Source organism: Hypanus sabinus, chromosome 8, assembly GCF_030144855.1.
Source record: "Hypanus sabinus isolate sHypSab1 chromosome 8, sHypSab1.hap1, whole genome shotgun sequence".
Taxonomy (NCBI): domain Eukaryota; kingdom Metazoa; phylum Chordata; class Chondrichthyes; order Myliobatiformes; family Dasyatidae; genus Hypanus; species Hypanus sabinus.
Window position 1 is genome coordinate 127,392,132 of NC_082713.1, and position 23,108 is coordinate 127,415,239.

Genomic DNA, 23,108 nt, shown 5'->3' on the forward strand with positions numbered 1-23,108 from the left:
GCAGAGAAAAAAGAATTTGTTGGAGTCTGGTGGTACCAAACTAAAGGTGTTTATTAATAAAAATAAGCAAAAACCATACCAATAATGCAAATATACATATAAAACAAGTTAGCAGTAATAAACCTAAAAGTGGAGGAATAATAATAATCAATAATAAACAAGCTCTATCAATGTCTAGGGGTAAATAAATTGTCATAGAAAAGTATAAAGTTCAGTTCAGTTAATGAGTGCTGATGTAGTTATGGTTGTTGTATTGTAATCGTTAGAGAGAGAGAGCAAGCAAGATGTAACGGCTACAGTCAGGCAAACCTTCCTTTGCTTTCTTAATCCGTCGTATCAGCGTGGTCATTCAGTTATGACCTCTCCATCCTTCTGCTAGACCGTTCTTCTGTGGTGGACTCATCACTCTGGTATGAGTGGACACACACACACACACACCCCCCCCCCCCCCCACCGGCCCTGCTTTAACACTGTGAGCCTTACTGACCGATCTCCTGGTTCAGTCTCCTAAGCCCCCACCTTTCTTGTGGGTTCCAACACTCAATCAGTGGCGTGTCTGGAGGGTGTCTCTGCAGACCTGTCTTTTATCCCTTCTCATGGGGACTCAGCTATCCATCACTCCTGAATGACTGTGTCCATCAAATAAGGCCACTCCTTCAGTCCACTGAGGAATATTTATGAGCAAACTATTGTCCTTGCAGCAAAACAGTAAATAATTCAAAAAGGAGTCACAATACGGTTAATCTGCAATTTCCCCCTCTCTCTTATCTGTAGCAAATGTTCTTGCCTGGGCTTTATCTCTCTCTCTCATGGTCAGCATAGCAACAGTAATAGTTTGTGTTTCTCGGGGGGGGATGGTTAACTCTTCACCCCATTGTCCATCAGGTCTGTTCATCACTCATAACAAGTGGTAAACCTGATACTGTTTCTGTGGGTTTGCAGCTAACGTGCATTGCACACACAGAATCCAGGGAGAACTGTTGTGCTGTCAAAATACGGAACAGAAAGTGATGGAAATACTGAGCAGGTTAAGCATCATCTGTAAAGTGATGAAGAGTGAGAGAGAACTGTTTTGGATCCATGCTTATGGATTTCTGTGTACGAAGTAATATAATGTCCAATGTAGAAATTTTAATTCGCAATTCCACATGTAGTTAAATTTTCCAAGTTCTGATAAAATGTGCTTTCTTACTCTTATATAAAGGCTTACCTATGTCCTCATAATTAATTTACTCTGTGAGAAATCATTTGAAACTTCAAGTCAGGACCATGGTGCTGTTTCATTACAGCAAATTAAAGTATTAATTTCTGAGAACTCAGTACAAAATTCACTACTTAAGGATTGAATGAACCACGAAAAGAAAGGTATGTTAACAGCAATCTGGAAAACAAGCAATGCAATATACTGCATCTGTGGAGGTGACCTTCTATGAACCTGTGAATAGTAAATTAAATCTAAGCAAGCTAAGATAATCAGGATAAATATTTATAAGGCAGGCAGTCAATACCATCAATCCTTCAATCAGTAGTAATATGTGCTTTAGCTTGGAGCAGTTTTCTTTTATTTTCGGTTAATGTGTGAGAATTTCACAGGCAGTGTAGCAAGGTCACACACTCATGTTCTTCAGCTCTCAACCTTTTCTGCATTTAATCATTCTATTTACCTTCTTGGATTTTGTTAGCTGTTAAACCATATTTGGTATAAAGTATTAGTTTTTGTTTATTAAAATGTTTCTTTGGAAATTGGCTATTTGACCCAGCAAGTCTCTGCCAGTGTTTATGCACCATGCACATTCTTATAAACTTTTTTCATCCTATTGAGTTATCCTCCTTTTGCTTTCATGTTTTGTACATTTATTTCTATCATTCACACTTAGTACCAAAGATGGTGGGGAAAGCACTTAGTGTACCTCAACTTTGCACTGGCAAATCTTTAAGGGCAAGCATAGGCAGTTGAGCATCATGTCTACTCTGTCAGTAAATAAGATTATGGCTAACTGTTTCTATCTGCTCCTTCACTAATCCCATTTCCATTGAATCCCAATGATTTATTTTTACTCAGAAAGAGAATCCAAGCAAGTTTGGATCTGCAATGATCTTACGGAATGACAGAGTACACTCAAGCGGTCAACTTGTCTATTCCATATGATCTGTCTTAAATATGCTCAGCAACTGAGCTTCTGGAACTGTTTTATCCAAAGAATTCCAAAGATTCATTGCCCTCTCGGTAAAGGTCATTTCTCCACGTCTCTGGCTCAGTGTTGGTCCCTTTAATTTGAGTCTGTGACCCATGTTTCCTGATAGCCAGTTAGAGGAAGCACCCAACCTACACGACAGCCCTTTAAAGAAGTGGTATGATCCAGTAAGATCACTTTTATACCTTGGAGAGCATAGACTTGGATGATGAATTTGTTGTTGGAAAAGAGATTAAGCAGAGTGAAAATCCACCATCAAGACTCAATCAAATGAGATTTTCCTCTACTCCTCTTCACTAAGTGGGGAGATCACATCTATCTGGAATGTTCGAGAGGTGATCTCAACACAGCCCTGTATCATTTCACTAAGATGCCATACTGTTATATTCAAGTTATCCCATAGTAAAGCCCATGACACGTATTGTTAGCCTTCCTAATCACATGTGTGATAACTCTGAGTGATTCATGTCTAAGGGCACCATCTGCTTTCAGTCTATCACTATTAAAAAGAATATTGTGGTTTTTTTAAACCAGAATAAATAATATACTTTTTCTGCATTTCTTCTGTCCTGTCTCACCCATTTATTTACTTTCCCATAATATTACTGCATCCACTTCACAGCTCACCCTGCCACCTAGTATTTGTATCATCAGCAAGCTCAGATACATTGGACTTGCTTCCCTCATCCAAAATACTGATATAATGAGCAGCTGGAACTCCAACACCATTCGCAGTGGCATCCCACTAATCTCCCAGTCTGATAATAGCCCATTCGTTCCTTGTTTCCTATTCATTAAGCAATCCTTAATCAGCCCTCTTCTATTTCATTGGAGAATATAGAGGGCCTAATGATTGTTTCTTCATCAGCAAACACGAGGAAATCTGCAGATGCTGGAAATTCAAGCAACACACACAAAATGCTGGTGGAACGCAACAGGCCAGGCAGCATCTATAGGGAGAAGCTCTGTCGACGTTTTGGGCCAAAACCCTTCGTCTTGACTAACTGAAAGGAAAGATAGTAAGAGATTTGTAAGTAGGAGGGGGAAGGGAAAATGAGAAATGATAGAAGACAGGAGGAGGGTGGGGTGCTGACAGCTGGAAAGGTGATTGGCAAAAGGGATACAGAGCTGGAGAAGGGAAAGGATCATGGGACAGGAGGCCTAGGGAGAAAGAACGGGAGAGGGGAGCACCAGAGGGAGATGGAGAACAGGCAGAGTGATGGGCAGAAAGAGAGAAAAAAAAGGAGAGGGGAAAAAGGATGGGGTAAGAAGGGGAAGAGGGGCATTAATGGAAGTTACAGATGTCAATGTTCATGCCATCAGGTTGGAGGCTACCCAGCCAGTATATAAGGTGGTGTTCCTCCAACCTGAGTGTGGCTTCATCTTGACAGTAGAGGAGGCCATGGATAGGCATATCAGAATGGGAATGGGACGTGGAATTAAAATGTGTGGCCACTGGGAGATCCTGCTTTCTCTGGCGGACAGAGCGTAGGTGTTCAGCAAAATAGTTTCCCAGTCTGCGTCAGGTCTCACCAATATATAAAAGGCCACACCGGGAGCACCGTACGCAGTATACCACACCAGCCGATTCACAGGTGAAGTGTCACCTCACCTGGAAGGATTGTCTGGGGCTTTGAATGGTGGTGAGGGAGGAAGTGTAAGGGCAGGTGTAGCACTTGGTCCGCTTACAAGGATAAGTGCCAGGAGGGAAATCAACCTCAGATTGCATTTCTTCTTGCAGTTGGCAGTTTTCTAGGATCAAAGTAAATTTTTAGTGAGTGGATCTGGGGCTTCATTTGTAGTTTAACAGTCAACATATTTGGATGATATTTTTATTGTTGCCCTTCACTTCAGCTGATCAAGCATAATGGAAGTAATACACACAAGATGCCGGAAGAACTCATCAGGCTAGGTAACATCTGTGGAAAAGAGTAAGCAGTCAACATTTCAAGACCCTTCATCAGGACTGTGTGCATTACTTTGATTTCCGGCATCTGCAGAGTTTCTCTTGTTTGTGAATCATAATGGAAATTCGCGTTTGAAATTTTCTGGTAAAATTCTATCAACAAGATAAAAGAATGCAGAATCTGTAAATTTCAACACCTTTGTCATTACCACTTCTGAGGGGTACTCCCCCTCGTCCTCACTATCCCTTTCTCTACCATCTCCTTTCCTGCTCCATACACCATCTTTCCCATTGCCACCATCCAGTCCTCTTACTCTTGTCCTCTGTGACTACTATGCTCAATTATCAGTGTCTGTGCTGTATTCAGTCAGTTCTGTACTCTTTCTTCAGAATGCCCCTTGTCACACTCTTGCTTGCTGTGTGTCACTTGCTCCCTCTGGCTTGCACGTTGTTTGTACTCCATTGTTCTTGGGTTTGTACAGCAATGCATGTTCTCTCTCTGCCTCACTTTGCATCCTTCAAAGTCTCACTGGCTTGCCTACATCTTTCCCTGCTACCCTAGCTGGCACCAGACCCACTCCATCTCTGCATCATGCTGGCCAGTCATCTCTATATCCACTCTGCTAACTGACTCTAAATGTTTATTTCAGCCCTTCCTTGCTTACCTGCATTCTCCCCTTTGTTTCCTCTGATCCTGCTCTCATCTGCTTCTCTAGATTAGCCAACCAATATTTGAAGTGTTTCCTTAACCAATTTTCCTTATTGTTCACATTTATCATTGTCGTCTTTATGTGTTATTTTGCTTGTCTTTTGTTATTCAGTCCCTCCAAACTGATTTCCCAATGAAGCCTTTCCTGAAAATTTGTACAGGATTATTCCAGGCTTATTCATTGTATTATATTTCATGCTGTTAGAGAATATTGTTCAATTATGCTTGCACCCTTTGCTATTACAAACCATTAGGTACATTTTGCAGTCTTGAAGTTTTAAATTTAGTCAAGACATGGAATTAAATTGCTGCAATGGCAGAAGATGAATCAAATCACTGTAAAAAGAGAGGTACTTGTAACTCATGTAGGACTGATTTATAGATGGTTTGTTTTTTGGTAATGGGGACAGTTCTGGAGACACACCGTAAAAAGAAAGTGCAACTAAAGGTGAGGCACAAGTTATAAGTTACTTAAAAGAGCAAATAACTGTTAATTGCATGTAGTAGCTTTCTTTGTTCTTCAATCTCATTTGAGTCAGTGTAAATCATGGATTTCTATTTCTCGGCAAAAATTATGGTGACAGCTGAACTGTGAGTATGGAAGTATTAAATCAGCACCCACGTTACATTTAACAGACAAGCTTCTCTAATTCCCGTAGAAAACATTAAATCTGTACACTAACTTGTTTGTTCAGTATCACCTCAATCATGCTACTATGTAAATGGTTTCTATCTCCCCATTCTTCTTTTCTGTACTGATAGCACTGACGTGTTTTGAAGGTAAAACTCCATGAGTTTCAATATTCCTTGAATTTCATTTGTGATCACATTTGAAAGGCCAATTATTGGAGATAAAGTAACAGAGGCTAACAGTACTTAGGCTAGTGTAAATATCAAACAACTTTTGCCATTTGCTTTGGGCAGTAAAATGCAGAAACTTGGATGCTTCTGTTCAATTAACTTCATTATCTGGATTCAGAATGCCTGTAAAGTTGTGAATATTTTCCCAACACAGACCTATAAAAGACTTAATAAAATACCAATGACTTCCATTCAAATGTAAGTGAACTTTTAACAACACAATGTTTTATGTTTTTAGGAGCAGTTTCCTTGGCATTGACAATGATCTTTTTATGTATGGAAAGTTATTCCTTCACATGCAGAAAATAAGGCTGGCTCATGGGCCAAGTTTATTCCTTGATGATTTCCGACGTGCCTCCAATAAGCTGCCACACACAAGCCCCAAGGCAATGTTTGGAATACATTGCACCATGAGTTCTGACTGTTGCAGATCTTCTTGAAAGAGTGAATTGAATCACATGCAAGAGAATTTGGTTGGAGGCTAGTTGGGTATAAGAGTTGAGGTGTATTAGGGGGAAACTGATTGAAGAGCCCAGAATAAGGGAGTAGAGTAATGAGATTGTGTATGATTTGAATGTAAATTTGGAGTGAGAAATAAGAGCATGGTAGATGTTGGATTATTAACACTTGTAAGATTTATTTATAGATAGTATATGTTTTTTAAGTAGTGGGAACAGTTCAAGAAACAGACAGTGAATTTGACAAGCATGAATTGATTAGTGAAGGCTATCATGAATTTATTAAAGGGAAGCTAAGTCTAACAAGCATACACCATCAAAAGTAATCTATTAGCCAGGGATTTTCAATGTAGGAAGTGCAGCTGAATTTGTGGACTTGGAAAAAGAATTTTGAATGTTCCCATGACATTGGCTTTTCACTACGAAAAGGAGGAACAGCAAACTAAGTAACAATTAAAAGCCTTTTTTCAGTATGGAGGAAGTATGCAGTAACAATCCCCAGGAAATTCTATTAAGACACAAATTTTCTTACTGTGTCAAAAACTCAAACCAATGGACAGGGCATGATTAAAGAAAACTTAGCTTTATTGCTCAAGTACATTGAAAGATACCGTAAAATACATAGATTGTGTCAACAACCAACACAGTACGAGGATTTGCTGGGGGCAACCCACAAGTGTCGCCATGCATCCAGCACCAACATAGCATGCCCACAACTTGCTGTTACTAATCTGTATGTATTTGGAAATGTGGGAGGAAACGGAAGTACCTTTATAGACAGTGGCAGAATTGAACCTTGTTTGCTGGTGCTGTAAAGTGTTCCATTAAGCCACTACAGTACCGTGCCACTTCTACAATTTACAAATTTGCAGATGATGCAAAAACTGAATGTATGCTGACTCGTGAGAAGGATATTAATAATAGAGATCAAACCAGTGTGGTTTGGTGTTCTCAGTGTACAGTTCAGTACTGAGAAATGGGAAGTATAATAATTTGGCCGGAAGAATAAGAGATGATAGACACTAGAGGGTACAATTCTAAAAGCAAACAAGAACAGATCTGGGGTTATATAGCAATGAAATCAACGAGGCTCGTTGATAAAAAGGTCAATGAAGCACATAAGATGTGGGCATTGTAATCAAAAGCCTAGAGTCAGCAAGTTGGAATGAGCCTTTATAAAAATTCAAGCTCAACCACAACATGTGCCCTACAGGGTGGGAGATATGTAAAGGTTTGGAGAGGTTTGCTGAAAAAATTTATTACAATGATAAGAGACATTAGTCATGTAGATAGACTATACAAGCCATGAATTCTCCCCTTGGAACAGAGAAGATGTGAGAGATTCAAATGGAAGGTTTTTAAGTTGTTAAGGATACGGATAGATTATATGGTAAGAAACTGTTTCAGTTTGTAAATGTGTAACCTGAAGAAATGTTGTTTACCCTCACTATTTGATTTAATTATGGAACCATACTTTTACGGGTAATTTGTTCTGGTGTAGCTTCAATTACAGCATTCAAGGAAGCTGGTTAAGTATCTGAATGGAAATAATTTGCAGGGCAATAGGGAGAGGGCAGGAGAATAGGACTTAGTGCATTGATCACACCCAGTAAGAACTCAGTAGGTTTGATGACCTTGTGTTCGATCTTATAGAATTACAGAATGGTTACAGAGCAGGAGAAGCCTTTTTTCGTTTAAGCAAGTTGCCTACGAGACTCTTGGATATACTACCTAGGCTTGTGATTGAAACAGGCCATATTAAGAAAGTACATTATGAAGGTGATTCAAGGACTATCCAGGATGAGGAGGGGGACTGGAGATTCTCATTTGCTGGATAAAGCAGTGTTTAATCTACTGAGTCCAAAGTTCTGTTGTTGTGTTCTAATTTCACTGTAATAAATAGAATGTAATTTGGTCCCAAATTTGTATTTTCCACAGGAGTTCATGTTTATCCACTGTCTCAAAGTCGTGTAGATGGTAAAGTGACAGCACAGCCAGGACAGATGCGTGGTGGAAGACCTGGGCCTCAAGGAGTTGTGGGCTGGACACCATATGGTAATGAAGATGGATTGGTGCATCAAGCTCACAGCAGAGAACAAGTAAGTCAAACTTAGCTCTTTTGGATTTTTTTTGGTCTATTTTCTTTCAAGCTTTCAAAAGTGTTGCAGTGCAAAGGGTGGAGGGCAGGAAGCACTGCAGAGGGGAACTTGGAGGCAGCTGTGGAGAATGTTGCAGAGCTGGTAGAAGGCTCAAGGTGCTTTGAAAACCTTAATGTAGAAGCAACGTTGGAGAGGCATATTGAAAAGATCAGTGGGAGTGCTGCCAGGTTGGATAGGTGGAGGAAGCACTAATTTTTGCTTAAATGATTGTGATGGACAATAATATAGAGTACAGGTTTCCCCCGCTATTGGAAGTTAAGAGCGTTCCTGTGAAACCATTTGTAAGCCGGAATGTCGTAAAGCGAAGACGCAATTACCATTAATTCATTTGGGAAAAATTTTTGAGCGTTCCCAGAACCAAAAAATAACCTACCAAATCATACCAAGTAATACATAAAACCTAAAATAACACTAACATATAGTAAAAGCAGGAATAATATGTTAAATATACAACCTATATGAAGTAGAAATATTGTATGTACGGTGTAGTTTCACTTATCTAAATTGGGAAGACAGTGAGCCAAAATTGATTTGGAGAAAAAAAATCACATATGCACGTACACGCAGGCGCACACAACTGCCCGCACAAGGCTTCACAGTCATGGTACTCTTTCTTGGGTTAAACACACGTATAAAGCAGGCGTCTTTTTCTCGTAAAAGCGAAAATCCTCTTTGGTTAGCGAAAACAGGTACTAATGTAGGTCTTTCGTAACAGTGAGCTGTCATAAAGCAAATGTTCGAAAAACGGGGCCCAGATGTATTCAGTTTGCAATTGCACACCATATACTGTTGTATCTGTATTTGCAATAACTAGGCATGTAGTTTGGAAAGGCATATGATGGCTTATTTCTAGAAATAATTATGACAACATTTTCAGTTATTATTAGTCAGACTAACTTCGTATCGCTTCATCAATTTCATGTGTAACCAGAAGTGATTGTTGAAATATTAGTTAGGGAATGTGTAATCAAAAAGTGGTAAAGAGGGACAAAATAATGAGAAAAACACATAGCAAGTACAGAGTTGATGCTACTCAAAAAGTAATTACCTAGAAATTTGGTGTGCACCAACACTTCTCGGGCAGCAACCTTCCTCTAAACATGTTGTATATATTTCGTTATGAGGAGGGAGAGCCAGTAGCCGTAAGCTGAGAAGACATAGTGGCATGAGATATGTTGGAGTGATGGTGTGGGCTTTCAGTTCCTGTGTCAAGGTTGAGTGAGGTTAGAATATCTTGTGTAAGAGACAGCTAGAGCTTCTGTAAGGCATGAGAATAGGTAAGCATGGGACTGAGAAATGGTTACCAGAGGAATGAATGTAAAATAAGCGACTGTTTTACTGGTCTCTGTTCAATATTATGGTATGAAGACCTCGTTCTGAAGTTGCTCTGTGAGTTTTCCTGGGCCACCAAAGTTTGTTCCCTTGCAACAATCTGAGAAACAGAAGGGTGACCCAGATAAATGTTTAGGAATAAATTCAATTATATTTCTTGGCCACTGTATGAATAATGAATACTTACTGAGCAGCCCTGACTAAACAGAATTTGAACAGTCCAATGCAATGACTGAGAGAGTTGCTGTCATTTGAGCAAATGGTAATTGTCTGTCATCTCAAATTTAATTTCTTGTCATAGCTACGAGCTCTGCAGTTCTTCTGATACATCATTGTGCACTGCAGAGGCAGAGATATAGAAGCCATACCAGCAGTTACTGAGGAAGTAATATGGAGCTAGGGATGCACATGGCACATTCAATTTTCCCTGTATGTCTTGTGAGCTGAATGTGCATACCCACATCCATCTAATAGAACGCTTCTCTACTTAGTTGGCTTCCAGTTTTTGTTTTGTAGCACAGAGGCCTGGGCATTGCAGGCTGACCCAACTGCTCCCTATACTTCAGTGTTCTTCCTTGGAAGAGACGAATGGAGTGTGTAGTACATGTTTCTGCACAGTTTTATATTTCTTTGCTGTTGAATGTTTATAGCCACAGCAAACTTGAATCATTTTTATGGGCTGGAACGTGCTGGACATAGCTCACTACCAGGACCAATATACTGTTGTGCTCACCCATTGATACATAATAGTCCATATCCAATGTTTTGTAGGAACAAGATAAAGCAGGCTCTCAGCTCATTGCTGTATGTAAATATGTATTTATTTAGAGATAGATTCAGATTTGTATCACCAGCATTAGTTGCTTTGTGGCAGCTGTACTTAGTGATACATGGTAATAAAAATGATGAATTACAAAAAGAAGTGTATACAAAAAATAAATTGAACACGGAGTGCAAAAAGAAAGGGGAAAATGCTGAGGAAGTGTTCATTGTCATTCAGAAATCTGACGGTGGCAGGAAAGAAGTTGGCCTGAGACACTGAATGTTTGTCTTTAGGCTCTTGTACTCTGAGGTGTCCTCTGCGGAGGCTAGTGCCCATGATGGAGCTGGCTGAGTTTACAACTTTTCCAGCTTTTTTCAGCCCTGTGCAGTGAACCCTTCATTACAAAGGGGTGATATAACCAGTTAGAATGCTTTCTGGGATAATTCTGTAGCATACCAATTGTTCTCAAACTCCTAAAGTCATGCCACCTTTGTAATTACATCGATATGTTGTGCCCGGGATAGATCCTCAGAGATGTTAACACCCATGAACTTGGAACTGCTCATCCTTTCCACTTCAATTTCATCCTCTCTGCTCAATGAGGACTGGTGTGAATTTTCTCGACTTGCCTTTCCTGAAGTCCACGTCAATTCCTAGGTCTTGTTGATGTTGTGCAAGGTTGTTGTGGCGACACCACTCAGCTAGCTGATCTGTCTCACTCCTGCACCCCTTCTTGTCACCATCTGAAATTCTGCCAGCAATAGATGTCTCATTGGCAAATTTATAGATAGCATTTGAGCTGTGCCTAGCTAGACAGTCATGGGTGTAGGAAGAGACCTGTAGGCTAAGCATGCCTCCTTAGGTGTTCTAGTGTTGATTATCAGTGAGGTGGAGATGTTATTTGTCCCAGTGAGAAAGTCAAGGATCCAGTTGCAGAAGGAGGTACAGGAGCTTTTTGATTAGAACTGGGAGTATGATTGCATTAAATGTTAAGCTTTAGTCAATAAACAGCTGCTTGACTTAAGAATTACTGTTGTCCAGGTGAGCCAAGACTGAGTGGAGAACCAGTGAGTTTGCATCCACTGTAGACCTATTGTGGGGATGGGCAAATCGCAGATACATCATAGTAGTAGACCCTTCCCGCCCAACAAGTTTGCACCACCAAGTAACACCAATGTGGCAAATTAGATTACCTGCCCGTATGGCTTTGGAATGTTTTCATTCTGTTTTCAGCTGTTTGAAGCACTCTGGAGCATTTAAAAGTTATTCAAAAGACTTAAATAATTGAAAATATAATAGTAACTTATTATAAATTGACAATGTTAAAAATAAAGTGAAAGAACAGTTGCATGTAGTAACTAATATTTCAGGGTAAGTGACTGCAACCAGCCCCAGCATAAGGCTTGAGGGGTCAGGTGTGATGAAACTAGACCGTCTATACGTTAGTGAGCCCTGCAGCAGAGTGAAGATCAGATGCACTGGCGCCTACTTTCTTGCTTCCTCTCAGATGAGCATGTGCATCTACTGCCTGTTGATGTCAGCCTAATGAAATTCCATTGTCTACTGACTCCGGTTCATACTGCTGTACAGGCAGAGAAAGAATGAAACCAGACAGACTGCCAAGGCACTGAATTTTGACATAGCGGTTTCACTGTCATCCACAAATATTGTGAGAGCTTTTTCATAAACTAATCACGTCATATTCATCGGATCGCATTTTCCAGCTAAAGCACCTATCTCCTTCATTACAGTTTGTTCTACACAACAGTCTTGTTGCCAAAGCAAGCAGCACAGTGGTAGAAAGATAGTTTGAGTGATCGTTTGATCCTCAACCAATGTTCCATCTGATTTAGAAAGATTGTAGAGGCACTCAACACAATGGATCATACCCTATTTCCAAGTATTAAAACAAGGAGCCCTCTTCTTGATTGGAACCTACTTTCCTTGCCTAGTTAATAAACCAACACTTCTCTCATTTGAACAACATTGAATGTACTCATTGTCTAATCACCGATAGTGACTTGGTAACACCACAAATAATTGAGTTGGCCAGGTTTTGAAAGGCATAGCTGCCAGTTCGACTGTAAGGTGCTCAGCGAATGAACACAAGGGATAAATTAACATCACTTTCATCTCACCTACCTACTTGCGGAAGATGCATCGTTCATTAAAGTTTTGGTAGACAACCACTGTATTGTCTTTGTTGGGTTGAACTTCTATGTTCACGTTAATCAGAATCCGGTTTAATCTCACTAGCATATGTGGTGAGATTTGTTGTTTTTGCGGTAGCAGTACCATGCAATATATATAATAATAGAGGGAAAATGTGAATATAAATAATAGTTATATAAAATGGGTAGTGCAAAAATATTTATTTTTAAAAGTAGTGATGTAATGTTCATAGGCTCAATGTCCATTCAGAAATTGGATGGCAGAGAGGAAGAAGCTGTCCCTGAATTGTTGAGTGTGTGCCTTCAGGCTTCTCTACCTGCTTTCTGATGGTAGCAATGAGAATAGGACATGTCCCAAGTGATGGGAGTCCATAATGGTGATGCCTCCTTTTTGAGGCATCGCTCCTTGTAGATCTCCTGGATACTATGGAGGCTAGTGCCCATGGTGGAGTTGACTAAGCTTACAAGTCTCTGCAGCTTATTTTGATCCTGTGCAATAGCCACCCCCCATACCAGACAGTGATGCAGCCAGTTATAATGCTCTTTACGGTATGTCTGTAGAAATTTGTGATTGTCTTTGGCAACATACCAAATCTCCTCAAACTCCAAATGAAATATAGCTGCTGTTGTATCTTCTTTATAGCTGAGAACTGGAAAAAGATGAGGACTAGTTTGTGTTCCCTCATCTTAACCTTTCTAAAGGCCACAATCTGGTCTTACTGATGTTGAGTGCAAGGTATTGCTATGACACCATTCAACTAGTTGGTATATTTTGCTCCTGTATGCCCTCTCATTACGATCTGAAATTCTGCCAATGACAGTTGTGTCACCAGCAAATTTATGGATGACATTTGAGCTATGCCTAGCGACTCAGTCATGGGTGTAGAGAGAGTAGAGCAATGGGCTAAACACACATCCCTGAAATCTTTCTTAAAAAAAAATTATACTGATCTGACAGCTCAAAACTAAGCATCTTTGAGGAGTTGTGGCCATGATAAGCAGAGAAAATGTAAACTGCCATAATCAATAACATTGTGGTCCAGCTATTGCACACTATCATTGGAATCAAGCCAGGGAATTAACACTGCTTCAAGTAATGAAGGCCATACCAGAAACATTTAGTTGTACTTGAAAATGCCAATCTTAGAGAAATGCAACACAATAACATGCAAAGTTGACATCCGATATTCAGCTAAGTGATCCCACAATCAATAGATCAGATCAGAGCTGTGCACTCCTGTCACATTTACTTGTAAATGGTGTTGTGCAATTAAACCAATAATAGGAGGCAAAGTTTCTAAGAACAAACCCTTCCTGGATGGCCTGGCGCACCCTGTGATTGCTAAAGAAGAGCTGAAGTACTCCTAACCATATTCAATCAAAAATACTGAATAGTTTGTCCATCTGGACTTTCTTCTGCAAATCCAACTTTAACGGAAGTCAGTTTCAATTGGATTCAGTCCACATGATAACACAAAAAAAAAGTTGATAGCCCTGGATACAGCAAGGGCTATGGGATAAGATAAAACCCTGATCTTTGTACTGAAGACTTGTACTCAAGAACTAGCTGTGCAGCTATCCAAACTGCTCCAGTGCAGTTCCGAAGCTAGCATCTACTTGAGAGTTGGAGGTTTTTACCCTGGCCATTAAATCAGGACAACTGTATTCTGGTTAATTTCCACTCAGCCAGACCACTTTCAATCATCACCAGGAGGCTCTTATTCACTAATGCCTAGTTTGGGTTTTACCAGGACCAATCAACTTCACCCTTCATCACAGCCTCGGTCCAAATGGAGGAAACTGGGTTACGAATTCTAATTCAAGCAGTCTTGCCCAAGCAAGAAATAGTGCCTTGTATGGGGAGTTGGTGGTGGGCGGGGGAGGGGAATTAATTTAATAATCCTAAATATGTGGTGGTCATAACCATTTGAAATACTTGAGTTTTTGTTTCTAAAATTAATGATAATTGAGCTGACTGCTAATTAATTGGCTACCTGTTTACTTTTTTTTAAAGATGTTACGCCAACCATTGCAATTTTACACATCCTGTGTTCTGTGTTTTTTAGCCAAGTACTCGAGCGCACCTGGAATATGTGTCACCACTCTATCCAATGCAGAGAACGTCCCTCCGTGACCCTTCAGCACCATCTTTGCACTTGCAGCACTGCAACGCTCAAGAACCCAGTGAAGGCTTTCGCTCCAGTTGCACAGAAGAACTTGTATCTGGCCAATCCTCCACATCCCTTATCAAAGCCATTCGTGAAGAGCTTCTCAGACTTTCACAGAAACAGTCAGCATTTCAGAACATGCACAGCTGATCTTGGGGAAGAGCGTCCCTGAGTTATTTGCTTCCTATGGAAGCCAACTGGAAAAATCTACAATTCTATCTCTGAAGAAGAGTTACTTGTTGGTGAATAGAACCACTGATGTGTTAAGATGTTCAGCACAACTAGATTCTCTTTTAACATCATGCTTCCAAACAAAGGTGGCGCCACCTTCAGGTTACAGCCTGTGAGCTGTACCTTTCCATTCTGTTGAAATTAATGGTTATTTTCATAGTTGTAGATGGGGGTGGAAGTTATCCAACTAGTTGCTGTAAAAACTTTAAATTTCATTCAGCAGGCAGGAAAAAACATCAGCAAGCAAAAGAAGAAACTCCCTATCTACCTTGGGTGTTCTCTAACTTGGTTACATCCCAGTATCACTACCCCTCCCCCAACTAAGCACGCGAATTCTGTCTGAATTTTGACATAAGAGCCTCTAGGAATAGAACAGATTGGGAGGAAGAAAAGGCAAATGAGAGAGGGCCACATTGAACATTGCAATTTATGATGGTAGTAAAACTTGAGAAAGAAAAAGTTTCAAAGGAAGGAAGTAGTACTGTGAACAGTTGGCCTCGGATAGCTTTTTCATAGCAAACGATCGGGGTTAGATTTGAAACAATTAGGTTAATGAGGCTTTGATAGATTACCTAATTGCTTTTTAAAATGAAACTTGAGAAGTTGTAATTTGGACGGATTTTAATAAATTATCAGGACATGGGCAATAATCAGAAAGTATTGAACATGACCCGAAGTAGGAAATCCAAGGCAGGCAGTATTGTGAACCTTTTAAATGTTATCGAAAATTTTTCTTCTTTGATGGAAAGATATTTGGTTCACGTGCATTATTAACAGAATAAGCAAGAAATTATATTGTGTAGTGAGCAGAAAATGACGGAGGAATTTTTACCCTTTCTGGAGAAGAGAATTGGATATAGTGGTTGAACTTCATCGTACAATTCTCCTGAGATGGCACAAATGCATTCATCTTCTACCAAATCAGCACTTGATTCCATTTTTATATCACTTCAAGAAAAGACTAAATGCAGAATCATCGCAGATGCCTGTGACTGATGTATGGCACCACTTGTCTTACTTGCTTTTGTCTATGACCACTACAGCATAGTAGAGTAAGATGCAATACATTTCCTCTTTGAATTGGATGAGTTAAAGGCAATGCTCTGGGGATTCCAGAAATCTTCAATTAATTATTTTCACTGGCATTCCTTGCAAGTTATAACTGACTTATTGAGATTAACCATGACCAGGATAACTGGTCTGCTATGACTGAAAAAATCAGCTTTGTCCTTTCCAAAGCGGGTTCCAAGACATTTGTCAGTATTTTGAAGGTCAGGTTCTGTGATTCATTCCATTTTCACATGGCCTTGATTTTAAAATGTATAGGTGCTACAGGCCAGAGTATTGTGATTTTTATTCTTTCAGCCAGTGTTTTGGTGCATTCTGCTCATTTGTGGCCTTTATAATACACAATCTCAATGGTGCAGTATATGTACGGACTTTCAGCAAATGAAATAGTAATAGTGCAAATCAACTGGATGAATTAAAGAAAATTAATAGTAGGCTTTCCAAATTACCATCAGTGTTATCCTTCTCCCCGTTGCTTTTATTGAGTGAAGACTCTTGTGTAACCAGCAATTAATTTAGCGTCTATTGCAACAGTAATCTGAGCTTTGTGATTACCTAGATAATATACACAAAGCAACTGTGAGCAGGCAGAAAAAGCTTTTCTGTTTGCTCAGAGAATACCCTTAATACTCCCATTTCTCTTGTATGCTTTTTGTTTTGGAAATAAGGTGTGAGACTTGTTTGTGTTCTTGTTTTTATTTTTATCAGAAGTGTTGGCAGGCCCAACAAATGTTTTGATTTGAGGTTTTCTAGTTGTATTTATTTTGCATGTTCTACTGATTGCTCTCCTGAAATGAAATGTGTACCTTGCAATGTTTTCATCCTGCATGTCTCATACCAGTGTTAATGCAATGGCAATATTTTACCTTGATTATACTCTGCAAAGCAATAGTACTGTGTCCTTGCACAATCAGAATTCAGAATTTATTCAGCATCAGATTTATTATCGATGACTTAGATAACTAAGTTCACAAAGTATTCTTATTGGTTAAAGTTCCCATTTTTTTAAGAAACTGCATGATAGATCATTAGAGATCACGCACAGTAAAATTGTCCCTGCAAGAGTGTAATAGAAAGAAATATCATATGATGTCTTACTAAGACTGGCTAGAAAGTCCAGAATTTAATGCTGTTCAGTGAACCAGTGAGTTTAATTGAACCTTGTGCCTGAATTACAGCAGTTCTGTCACTGTTTAATAAAATACGCATGTTAAGTGGTGGAAGCGTCAGAATCACCTGCAGTGCTTTCCATAGTCCAGGACTATGCTGAGGCATTTTCAAGAAAAATGTTGTGAGTGGTCTCGACTAGGAACAATTTCCTTGACTGTCGAAACCTTCAGCGGAAGTGGAGAGAATTGGTAAAATAGGTATTAGGGTAATTTTATTTTGTTGAAGGCCTCTCTTCAAAATCATGGTAGTTCCTCTGTATATTTCAACAACCAGTTGTTTCATGGGCAGATATAAATTATATACGGTAATTTACAGTGTCTGTTTCCCCATCTGACAAGTATTTAACATATTAAATTTGAGCTATCTCCCCACTATGATTCCAAAGCTTTATGATGCTCTCATGTGGTTATAGATCTCAAGATTGCGGTATCCCAAGTTGAGGACAGAATAATCTTTAATGGTTTCAGCAGCAAAACGGTGCCTATTGTCAAAAGCAAATTAATTTATACTTGGAGCAAAGCAGGACATCATTCCTTTTTAAGAATAGCACTCATTATGGTCAGAAATTTTTAATGAGAAAGCTATGAGTGATTTTAATACAGACTTCAGAGAGTAATAGATCATGTTAAATACTACAGTGGCTTCTTGGCTTCTGTTGATGAATTAGCAATCGAGTACCAGTGTGCAGTGATGTTTCTTACTTTAGACCAGCAGTTCATATTTCCAGTTGTGAAACAGTAGATCGCTGTTACTTTTTATCCCAATAAAATGCATTATCCAATCAGATGAGGGGGAAATCCCTTAAGGCTGTCCTTTTTCTTAAGCACTTTTCCACATTCAAAAACATTGCTTCCAACAGATATTTCAGCATTTAAGAAGGTAGGGTACATAAGTTGAGCAAAACATAGGTAATGGGTCTATACCAACCTAGCTGATTTCAGCTGTAGAAATATTAATCTTTGCCCCTGAAGCAGAGAAACATTCAGATTCTTATTTGTGATCCACTGACATCTGGTGGTAACCCAACATATCAGGACATGAAGTAAGAAGCAAATAGAATTCAACTGTGATTCTTTCTGTGGTGATTAGCCTAATGAGTGACTAGCATGTTTGCTAGAGTGAAATTCATCTGGGACTATTTCCTTTTACAAGTCACCGTGCAGAGAAGAAGGAAGACTCAAAACTGAGGGAGAAATGACAAGCTGATCAGAGTGAATATCACTTGTAGATCCCCCAGTCATTCCATTGATTTTATTTCAAGGCACTCTGATATGATTTCTATTGTAATTGGTAAAGTAAATATTCCCTCATAAAAATTCAAGTAAACCCATCAGCATACTGTAATTTCAGAATGTGTGGATATTATGACTAGAAGGCAAAATGCAAAATTAATAAACATTGATCACTTTTTCTTGTGGCTTACATTAAATTGAACTTTCTGACCCAAACATCTATTACCAAAATATTAAGTAATTAAATAAGTCATTGGTACTTTCTCCGATATTCCTGCTCTCCTTTCATTACTTGAAATTTCCTAATTAAAATTCTTGAGTGTACAGAGCAACCTTTCCTCCATTAAAATATTATTGAGTGTATTGAAAGAAATTACCAATTGTAAAACCACAGGAGCGGCCCATGGTGCTTGCAAGATCATTCAAGGAGCTGTTAAGTCTCAAGCATTCCTTCTGATTTTATGCGCTAATTTTGTTGTTTAAGAATTCATTTTAGGGCCCTATAACAACTTTTTTTTGATAGTAGGTTTATATTTTAAAATACACTTTTAGTTGGGATTCATGTTATTAACTTTCTGATCAGTGTTCTCCAAGCCTAGTGAATCAGTTTGTATAATGGTTACTGAATAAAAATAGAGTTTTAACGTTGGTACTTGATTAAACGAATTTCTTCATTTTGCCCTGTTTGCTTTCCATTTTCCCTCTGCCCCATTGCCCCTGCTCTGCCCTCACAACCTATCCATCACCCACACCCTCCGCCATCTGGTTCCCCACTTTATTCCCTATATTTCATGATCCATTATCCTCTCCGGTCAGATTCCATCTTCAGCCCTTTACTCTTCTACCTATTCCCTCCCAACTTCTCACATCATCCCACTTCTCCCCCCCTCAGCCCACCTACACATCTCTGGATTCACCTGTCAACTCATGCTTATCTGCTGCCCCCTCCCCCCAATCACCCTTGTATTCTGTCTTCTGGCCTCGAACCAGTCCAGCTGAAATATCTTGTTCCTAAAAGTTGACTGTTTATTTCCTCCTCAGTTGTTTGTGTGTTGCTGCATTCCAGCAACTGCAGTCTCTCATGTCTGTGCTTCATGTCCTTGATGTCATTGAAATTAGAGTAGGCCATCAGTCCCTGGAGTCTTTGTCAGGTCTGTCTCTGATCAGGTTTTGAGTTGAAATTCAGCTGTAGCAAATGTATGTAACATTCCAAAACAGTGCAACATTGCCTTGAGGACCATTATTGTTTGAGTGGTTAAACCAAGGTACTCTGAATGTTCTGAGCAGTTTTATTTGACTGTTAGAGCATAAGAGTCCAGAATTTTGTTTTTCACCAGAATTGCCCAAATTGGTTATTAATTTAAGGATCCATCCATAGTGTAGTTTTGGGTGCAGTACATTCTCAATACAGCTTTAAATGTCTGGTTATGTGATCAAGTCTCACGAATTGAGCCTGTGAACCAAAGCTCATTCTTCAAAGTTTTGGATTCAGAACAAAGGCGGCACAACTTCCAATTAGATTATGAGGCACTTTGGGATGATTTTAGGATGTAAAAATGTGAACTCTTGTATCTTTATTCTATCATTTTACTGTAGGAATTCAAATTTTCATATATATTATGGTCAGTAATATGGATTAACTTTTAGTTGTCTGAGATAAAAATGGGTCTTTGGTGCAGCATCGTCTTATTTAAAAAAAAGAGATTGGCGTGATGCCTTTGGGGTTTTTTTTTAAACTTAACTGTATTTTCCCCTATCACAGAAATCACTTGTAAATTAGCATTTGAACCCTGATTCCTGCAAAGAAAAACGTAAGTATATACTAAATTAGATATAAAGGTTTTCTCCTATGTATGTACACATGAACCATTTTCTTTTGCTTAGTTACTCCTTTTGTTCATTTTCTCAATTTACTCCTGTAAAGAATGAATGGTTTCTGTTTTACCACTGGGTACAGAAACAACTGTTAGAGAATTTATTTAGATTATAATCCACATTTTCAAAAGTACATTTAATGTCAGAGAAATGTATACAATATGCATCCTGAAATGCTTTTTCTTTGCAACCATCCATGGAGAGTGCCCCAAAGAATGAACGACAGTTAAATGTTAGAACCCAAAGCCCCGTTCCACACATAAGCAGCAGCAAAGCAACAATCCTCCTGCCTCCACCAACCACTCAAGCCTGCAGCAAAGCATCAATAAAGACACAGACTTGCAGTACCCCAAAGGCTTGCTCGTTCACCCGATAATTCAACATACCACAGGCTTGCTCTCTCCCTAATAAGGTAAGAAGAGATGTCTGCGTTTCACAGCCAGAGGGGAGACATAACAAACAACTCGCTGATTTACGATGTTAAAAGTGTATTGTGTCGCTTTTTCCAAGCTCTGTGCCCAAAGAACTTGGGTCTCTGGGCACATAACCAGTAGCCAGCTTGCTGCTTTCAATCTTCCATGTCCAACGACACACCAATTTTCTGCAAGGGCACCAATCTCAAGTCTTCAGAGCCATGAAATCCCCAAAACTCCAAAGGCACACTATTGTTCTAGGCCATGTCCTTGGTATATCGAATAACGACCAGTCGTGAGGCCGCAAGAGCGGGTCCCATTCCCACAAAGAACTGGAGCCAGCGTGTAACTCCAGACCAGGGTCTTCAAAAGAACCCTGAAAGTTAAAAATGGAGATATTAAAGATAGAAATAGAGCTGTTTCCCAAGATGCAAACAAAGAAGTCGCCATTAGGCACCATCGTCTCCTAAGCTCCACCCCCTTCTTTTATCTTCCATTATCTTAGCAAAGTTAATAATAACCCCACTATACAGAAAAACTAACTAGAAAGTTTATTCACTCTATCAAAACAATTCATTATATAGCCTACTTATCCTCACAGCTTGCAAGGTCAACCAGCTTTGCGAGTACAAAGCTCTTAAGTGATTTACTACTTCTCTCTGACATGTATTCATGTTTAGCACAGAAGCTGAAAGATTTCTTATAGTCTTATATATATTTTTCATGGACGTATTTGACAGAAATATTTGAGACGGATAATGTGCTTTGTAATTTATAAATTAACTTCAAAGATGAGGAACAGCCACCTCTTAAAAACTAGACGCAGAAGAGTAAAATCATTTATAATGAAACTAGCATCACATTCGAACAAATGACTGAAATAGTTTACAGTTGTGTTTGAAACTTTGTTACTCCCTTGAGAATTTGTGATCAATCAAATTGGATAAAATATGTTTTCTAAAGCTGTCTAAGCTTTTGTTTTTATCATGAAGAATTAAAGCTAATTTATGTAAAATGTATCTCGCATATGAAACCATTCCAACTGGTTCCCAGGAGCATAATAAGAATTGAGGCTTTATAGAAGGAGGTGTCATCCCTCAAATGAAACATTAGCCTAAAGTTGCTGCTTTCCATCATTTTAGGAAACACCAAGGGTTTTCTTTAAATCCTGCTTAAAATTATAAATCAATGCTAAAGCATTACTTGTACATGTGGGCTCTTGCTTCTGTGCTCTCACCTATCCAATGTTATAGTGTGATCTGTACCCCAAGCTTACTTAGTTGGCAGTGAAGTTCTTTTGGACACATGGTTCTGAAAGATAATATATAAATTGAAGTATCTTTAAGCTTGATTGCATTAGTAGTACTGTTTGGGATTATAGTAGGCAGGTTTTACTTTGCTTGTCCATGGATTAAAGGTTTGCAATCTGAAAGGAGAAGCATCATTCACGTTTGATATCATCAGATATCCATCTTTCTCATCAATGCAGTGAGTTAACTAACTAAGCTGTGATACATAGTCCATGAAACCCCTTGTTCAGTTGTGGCCTTTGTGTATTCCAAACCATGCACTGACCATTGCAGTCTACTATTGAGGCAGAGAGGATGCAAGTGCCTATTTTATCAAATCTGCTCAGGCATTTCAAGAATAATGACCCCTTGAAGTACTCGTGTCATGAACTAGGGTAAGAAGATTTGCAAAATAGATGGACAAATGCAGACAATGAGTGTTATTGAAAAGTGACCATTGTGACATTCTGTCAGCATGCAATGCAAGGTTATAAATAATTTCTTCAAAAAGGCTGAGAAGCAGAGTCATAGAAAAGTACAGCACAGAAACAAGCCCTTCAATCCATCTTGTCCCTGCCAAACCACTTAAAGCTGCCTACTTTAATCAACCTGTACCAGGACCATAGTCCTCCATACCCTTACCATCCAAGTACCTATCCAAACCCTGTTAAACATTGAAATCAAGCTCACATACACCACTTGCGCTAGCAGCTCGTTCCACACACTCACTCTCATAACCCTCTAAGTGAAGAAGTTTCTGCTTGTGTTCCCCTTAAACATTTTACCTTTCACCCTTAATCCATGACCTCTAGTTGTAGTCCCACCCAACCTCAGTACAAAGAGCCTGCTTGCATTTACCCTATCTCTACTCATAATTTTGTATACCTCTAGAAAATCTCACTTGAATCCTCTACATTCCAAGGAATGAAATCCTAACCTATTTGATCTTCCCACATAACTCAGGTCCTCCAGACCCAGCAGCATCCTTGTAAATTTTCTCTGTATTCTGTCAACCTTATTCACGTCTTTCCTGTACATAGGTGACCAAAACTGCACACAATACAGTACTCCAACTTGGACAATACAGTCTCACCAACTTGTTGTGTGA

At 39.3% G+C, this 23,108-nt stretch overlaps 1 protein-coding gene across 6 annotated transcripts in view; it reads left to right on the forward strand.

Moving 5' to 3' along the window:
* The window catches only part of LOC132398401 (UPF0606 protein KIAA1549-like), a 277,859-nt gene extending 258,787 nt beyond the window's left edge, over positions 1–19,072 (forward strand). For all 6 annotated transcript variants that reach the window (XM_059977777.1, XM_059977775.1, XM_059977776.1 and 3 more), the window contains 2 exons: positions 8,068–8,228; positions 14,621–19,072. In XM_059977777.1, coding sequence (XP_059833760.1) covers positions 8,068–8,228; positions 14,621–14,872 — 413 coding nt within the window. In that variant the 3' untranslated portion in view covers positions 14,873–19,072. The remainder of the gene's footprint in view (positions 1–8,067; positions 8,229–14,620) is intronic.
* The last annotated feature ends 4,036 nt before the right edge of the window (positions 19,073–23,108 follow it).